This window comes from Ceratina calcarata, unplaced genomic scaffold, assembly GCF_001652005.2.
Source record: "Ceratina calcarata isolate Rehan_Ccalc_2016 unplaced genomic scaffold, ASM165200v1 scaffold206.2, whole genome shotgun sequence".
Classification (NCBI taxonomy): Eukaryota; Metazoa; Arthropoda; class Insecta; order Hymenoptera; family Apidae; genus Ceratina; species Ceratina calcarata.
Genome location: NW_017142244.1, coordinates 139,383 through 146,631, shown reverse-complemented (window position 1 = coordinate 146,631; position 7,249 = coordinate 139,383). Strand labels below are relative to the sequence as shown.

The following is a 7,249-nucleotide window of genomic DNA, read 5'->3' as shown; positions in this document are numbered from 1 at the left end:
AACTAATCCACCTGACTTGTAAGAAAAAGTCTGGTCGTTAGGTCGGATTTTATCAAAATTATTCAATTGTGAATAGCGTGTGTCCAGTTTTGCACCTAACTGTTTCATTATTATCTGAGAACGTATAGAATTTTTAGCAACGGAAAGATCGCTAGGAGAACATGTGAACTAAACTTGTGGATGAAAATAGCAATCGTTCAGATAAATAAGGATTTCAGTAGCTTCTTTGTCTGTCTTCTGATGTCATTCGTTTTAAACCGATGATGCTGGGTAGTTTTCTAAGATTTCATGAATGAATCGCGAGATTCACAATGCCAAAACGTAGTGACGTAGGCAGCGAACGTGACGTCGGAAACGACGTAGATTCTTGAATAATTTATAGCGATTCTCTACTTTTATCATCTCGCTTGTTTGCTGAAAACTTATTTTTTTACTTCTCCCTCTTCCACCCGAAATGAAAAATTGCCAAGACATAAAAGCGTCAACGAAAATTCCAAAATCATTCTTTCGTTTTTCCTCATAAAAAATACACGTATTGTATTAAATGTGTGTTTGATTTAAAAATATGGACGTACTCAGATTAATGATGGAAAGATAAATTGGATAAGTCGATTATTGAGCTCTCTATTATGAATTTTATGGGCAAATAAGTGTTACGCAACTTTGGTTTCCAAGCCTGCGGTTTCAACGCGTACGGTAATAATATTCGCAGAAAGCAAGTTCCAAAGTTCATATTCACGAGTAAACGGCAATATGGACGGTCTGTGTGCATGAAAACCGAGCTGTAATGAGAACGTGAACGAGAAGCCAAATGCGAATAAAATATCTCAAAATTGCGAGCCTGAAATGCTGCCACGGACTGGCTTCAACATACAGAAAACGAGACATTAAAAAATGTATCAGTTACACGTATAAATATGTATATTGCGGCAAATGCGTGAGCAAGGAACGATTTCTCGAATGCATGTGCTGATGAAATGGAATTCTCAGCTATTTTAACTATAATTGTGTAGATTAAAGATATAGGCTATATACTTTAAATTTACTATATACTAAAATTTTAAATAAATTCACGGGTTTTTTGAAAAATTATAGTGACTTAAAATTTGCATGTACTCTTGTGGTAATTAACAGTAATCCAAAGAAAACTTTCTGGTATTTGGTGTGCATGCGCGAAGTTGGAAGAAACAACTGACTTGAGGAAATACAAGCCTCAAATGTANAAATTTTATGTATTTCTGCTAATCAGTATTTGTATGACTTCTTTTGCTCGGTACGTCTTCAGGTGTACATAGAAATTTTGGAAATGTTAAAAAGATTAGCACAATGCGTCTAATGTCGTATATTCATAAAATGAACGATATTTAATAAAAATATTTTGCTACTGGCGAAGATTGGAAATTATGTATGTAGACATACACACTACCTTGACCAGATGGAATATCAGTTTTTTATATCTAACCAGAGACCGTGTAATTTCGACCTCGCAATCTACGCAAGATTTGTCAACGCTGAGTGAAAAACATGAAAAACAAACCACAGAGGAAAGCATAAATATTCTGTTGGTAAAATTATATTTTCGTATGATCGCCGAGTAAACTTATCAAGGCCAGTGAATTTCACTCTCCACTCTTTCCTGTACACTCGTCATTCTGTCATTCTGTCTCCATCCACGCGATAAAACAAAAGCGTAAACACGTGAGGCGCGTATGAGCACGATCATAGGTTTCGTTTGAAAAGCTGCGTAACAACAGAACCGAAAAGCGCAGGGTCAGAAGGTCGAGGATGGGACTTTTTCGGTTCACGGAAACGTAATTGTTAGGGCGCGATATTGAACTACTGGGTGGTAAGCTGTTTGGCGGCGGTGCAACAACAAGGTCGACGGCGGCGCCGCGTGCGCTTGTGACTTCCTGGGACAAGGTCGCTTGGCGCGCGCGGTAAAAGCTCCTCGAACAGGAGGATGGGTCAGGATACACGGTGCGCGCGTGTAATCCACGTGAGAGCGCGCGCCGGCGTTCTCGAAGCGAAACGTCTGCCTCTCTTGCTCCGACGAGCGGTCGCTTATTCTCTTGGGCATCGATCAGCCTGCCCGTGGTTGTGCGACGGGTCGCCAGTTTCAGGCGTAACGCCGTGTCTCGCTGCCGCACTGCGAGAAAGCTCCGATAGCTTAGAATTCTATTTGGGAGTTTGCGTTTAAATGGCACGGTATCTTCGTCCTGTAATCACGTGTGACAACTTTCGATCGGGATCGGCCCAGTGACAGTGTAGGCGACGCGACTAAATGGACAATTAAAATATATTTTAAAAGCACATATATACATACCTCGTAATCGTATTAAACGTGATCATAATCGTGAGAGGTTCCGTAGCAGTGTCCTCGTGGTCAGGCTGATCCGGTCCTCGTTAGATCGTCCTGTATCACGTGTGAGTCTTAAGTATCGCATCGAGAATGCTAATCGGCAGGAGCTGCTTGTTAGACTAGTGCGATCATGTCTGATGATTAGACGTTACCGGTGATGCTTAGGATTGTAGAGTTTACTCACGAGATTGACAGTTGATTTACTTTGACTCATAGATAGTCTTCTTGGTACATTTGCACTGAACTATCTAGTGACATGGCTAATGAGAGAGGATAGAGTTAGAGCAGTAGTATATAGATTAGTGTTTGGAAATGAATTCTTCAGGGGTGAGTTAGCTTAATAATTATTGTCGATGATTAGAGGATTCCAAGGGTTTCAGATTGTGTTGCATGTTGCAGTCAGAGCTACTGTTACGAGAGTAGAGTAACTGCACATTTTCTAGTGCATCACGTAAGCTCGGCTGCCTTCTATTTATTCTCGGATCGTTGTGTACTACTTACATGCTGCTTCGCGATCTAAAGAACGGTGAAAATAAGCGTATCAATCATGTTCGCAGGAATGTCAGATGTTTATTATGTCAACGATTGTCAATCCCAACGTTTTTCGTAATAATTACATAAGATATACGATAGATGAAAGACGTTATAATATCTTTTAATGTTCCAAGAAATTCAATGCACTATTTCCAGTGTTAGACAGAAAAATCTCCCATAATTGGGATTAGAATTAGCAGGAATAATACACGCACTCATGGTAATCCTAATACTTGGCAAAGATCAGGGGTTGACCTTTGACTTTACGTTGCTTTGACAGGATTATCGTGCAATTCCTTTGGAATACTAAAACTCTCATTATCGCATAAATTCAGTCAGCATTTCTCGTAACTGAAAACGTTAAATATTCGTAGACATGTAGAAATATCCGATGCTGCTTAGAAAATATAGCTGATGCTCCCTCTTTTACTTGTCTCCCTTTTTCACTTCTTTTATTCCATGAATAAATTTTTTAATCACTCTTTTTACGATTTACGATAATGCTGAACAAACACCGAGCCGACAACGCGATAGCATGCAAAGTAAAATGAAAAGGTCAAAGAGTGTACTTGCACAGCCTCCGGGTTTCTTAGGAGACCTTTTTACAATTAGGTTTAAGCTGTTCTTCTGGGAAGATGTAATTAATGGAACAAATAAAGCGCGTCAGATACAAAAAGTCTCATTCCTTGAGATGAAAAAGTCAGTCGTTCTACATATTCTTCTATAAATTACACACATGAAAAACAGTTCTTTTGCTGATGTGAATAATTATTTGTATTAATTGATTGAGTTTTATTATTGGAGATAGTAACGAGGATGGTAAGGAACGTTGATAAATAAGAGAATAAACGTTATCGCAACTGTTAAATTTCATCGAGAAAATGCGTATTTGCTCTTGCGTACAGATCTTGCATTAAGTAGACGTAACCTTGCATCAACATTAGACAATGTGTTTTCACATCGTCGCGTCTCTATTATTGATTCAATTTTATAGGAAAATATGTACGTAGATTTCTTTCAGAGCTCCTCCATATTGTTTATCGTATGTAACAACATCGCAATAAGAAAACAGCCGGTTGATCAGATATTTGTTGAAAATTTACGAGTAGTGGCCACATGATGATTAATATCATTGATAATACTATTATATAAACGGTTATTGTGTGAATTATAATTTCGATTCTAATCAATTATAACGAATGGTATTATCTCACGATTAGCTGTTAGTTGCAAAGTACTTAAAATTCTTGATCCAGCTTTCGGTCAGTAAAGAGTCAGCTCCTAGAGTACGCTCGAATGTAATCGGTTTGGTAATTGTGCAGAATGGCAAGTTTCATGATGGGAAAAAGAAGGACGAACGCGTGAGCGTGAAAGAGACGAAAAAGGGGAGTTTGCAAGCTCACGAGGGGGCCCTGAGTCAGCTCGCTAAATATAACACGGCATGGAAGAACGGTGGTGCATGCACGACGTGTTCGACGTATGATCATCCAACCCGAAGTGTGAAAGCTCTGCATGAAAACGCCAAAACTTGCCGGACATACGGTCCGAGCTTTTAAAGTGGCACTGCTGAATCATTCAGGGGCTAGATGCTCGTGCAAACAACGGGGCCGGGCTTTTGTTCGCGATCTCGCTCGTTCGACCGGATACTCGCGGTGAAACACGTTCGCATCATAACCGAATTCACATAAACGTTGCTCCCTTTATTCGTTGCAAAAATATTGACATTACTTCAGTCATTTTCGTTCTAATTTAAGTCTGTCGATAATTGTTCGGAAATTACAGAATGGTTTCTCAACTTTAATGCTGAAATGATCGATGATTAAACAACATATATGCATTATGTGTAATTCTATGCAACATAGAAAGGAAAATAAGTAATATAGTGAATAATCTGAGGAACATATAAGCTTCTTGTTTATTAAAATTTTTATAAGATGAAGCGCTTTACAAATTTCATCAAACATCTGACCGCTTTGACAGATGCTTTTTTAAAATTAATTAGTAATTTAATTTTGTACTTCAAGCAATTTCTCTCGTAACTGATAAAATTTTAGTAATAATACCAGTTAGCGTGTTACGAAAATGTTGATGCGATAATAACGAGGCTGGATTAAAACGAACTATGCCTGTGGCTGATAAGGGAGAATTTCTGATCGAAGTAAACCTTCTCTTCTCACGTCGTTAGCTTTTTCCGATATTGCAACTCTTTCGCGTTTGCAACCGGATATAACTTTTACATGATTCACGATATTTTTAGTAAGGCATGGTTGCTAAGTAAACGTATCTCACGGACAGTTTTCTGTGCAGGTAGCTTAAAGAATAACGAAAGTTTGATTGCAGTAGGATTATCTTTACGTGAGAGTGTTATGGTCTTTACTGATAACTACCCAATATTTCATAAGTTCATAATATTCTCTACTTGATCCCGAGCTGGTTGAGGAGAAAATTTCTTCGATGCCATTACCTCAATACTATAAATCCTTTCAAGTTTTATTCCTATATGAATATATTACAGAACAGATTACAAAATAGGTCACAATAATCTCCTCTGATTTTGCTACATCAAAGACACTGACAGGTACAAATGACTATTTTGCGAATAGAGTGAAGGGGAGCATGGTTCGGATGATCTCTCGGGTCGCCGAATCTGTCAATCGAAAAAGTTTCGGTAATCAATCAAACGTGTTGGGACAAGTGTTATAAACGTGATCGTGATGGGACTCGAATGCGGTGAGCCCGATTGATATGCGTTTAGAGAGTTTGAACCGTAACGCGAAGATCCGGCACAGGCGTTAGAAGAGGATGACGATGAACGCTGATCGCAAGCTCGTCAGCCAGCCATCGGTGGACAGCGAAAATAACGAGCGTGTCAGCACAGACCGCGTGGGTAGCTTTCCTTTTCATGCTTAAATTTGAACTGTGAGAAATGGTCATAGAGACGAATATTCTTTGCGTGTGACCCACGGATATGATTTTACGTATGGATCGATTATTTCATGCGAATGCAAAAATCATCGGGTATATTTGTTAATGCATGGTTTAAAATTTATTTTTTCCGCATCGTCCGTCACGTCCTTCGTCTGTCTGGAGATTGCGTTAAATATTGTACTAACGGATCGGGTGTAGAATGTTGAAATTGCGCAGTTTAGAGAGGGAACATGAGAAGAAACGAAATCTTTCTGATCGATATAATTCTATGAATCAAATCTGTATATAGTATAAATGTTTTCGTTTATATGAAATCGCTTTTGTGCGAATTAATCGCAATCGTCTTTGGGAAGCAATTTAGTATTATCATTCGCTGTGTCTTAAGTGTTACGTAATGGGAAACGATTCTTCTCACAGTTAGTACCGTGACCGTGTCGGGATAGCACGTGAGTGGTCACACGTGCTCATGCGATACACGTGTGATCTGCATCACGAAACAATGGAATCAACGTGATACTCTGTTGTTTTTCGAACAGCTAATTGATTGATCAACGCTCGAGAGAACAATGGAGTTAACATGAATTTAATTGAATGATAATAACGATTTAATGAGTAGTAGTCATCAGAGAGAATTAGATATATTTGAATGTATAAATCAGCTTATAGATTTTCATTGATGAAATGTTATTGAGTAGATTTGATACCTGTCCATAATTATGTAAATATAATAACGAGAATGTTACTTATCATTAGTTCGTGCATTCAAAGGAAGGAATATAAACTCTGTTGAATGTATATTCTTATTAGGTCATGTAACTATGAGTACATAAATCAGAATTTTATTTCAAACCAACTCTTATTTGAATTTCAAATGAAGTTTACTTAGTACTGACTGACGTATAAAATATTTACTCTGGTAAAATCAAATATAAATATCTCCACGACGGCACGTGTGTTCCTCAACACATAATTGTTTAAATAAATTCAGAAGTACTTCTAATATAATTTGTGAATATTTATAAAGTTATGTAAACCTGCTTTCTTTTCAGGATACCAGGACCCACGTAGTCGTCGAATTATACGATACAGAGCGGTCGTATGTGGAAGCGCTGCAGATACTAGTCGATGTAAGTACATACGCCAGTGTTTTAATGAAACTTGCAAATCCTCGCGACCGTTGCGGAAATTAATAAAACATTTTTAGTTTCATGTTTTTATCGCTCCTCAAATTCTTTTTTCTGTATCATGTCGATGAAGATAGTTCTCAGCCAATTATGTCAGTCAAACACTACTTGCTTGATAAATAACAAATATAAAAATATGACAATACTTGGGTAATTTTAATAATGATTTCGTGTCAATTTTCATATGATTCTTGACCATTTTCTAGTTTTGGAGCACAACTAAAACCCTCATTTTTCAGATCAG

At 37.9% G+C, this 7,249-nt stretch overlaps 1 protein-coding gene across 1 annotated transcript in view; it reads left to right on the top strand.

Moving 5' to 3' along the window:
• Nucleotides 1–7,216, top strand: part of LOC108622121 (uncharacterized) — a 13,312-nt gene extending 6,096 nt beyond the window's left edge. Inside the window, exon 4 of the mRNA XM_018019802.2 lies at nt 6,871–7,216. Coding sequence (XP_017875291.1) covers nt 6,871–7,011 — 141 coding nt within the window. The 3' untranslated portion in view covers nt 7,012–7,216. The remainder of the gene's footprint in view (nt 1–6,870) is intronic.
• The last annotated feature ends 33 nt before the right edge of the window (nt 7,217–7,249 follow it).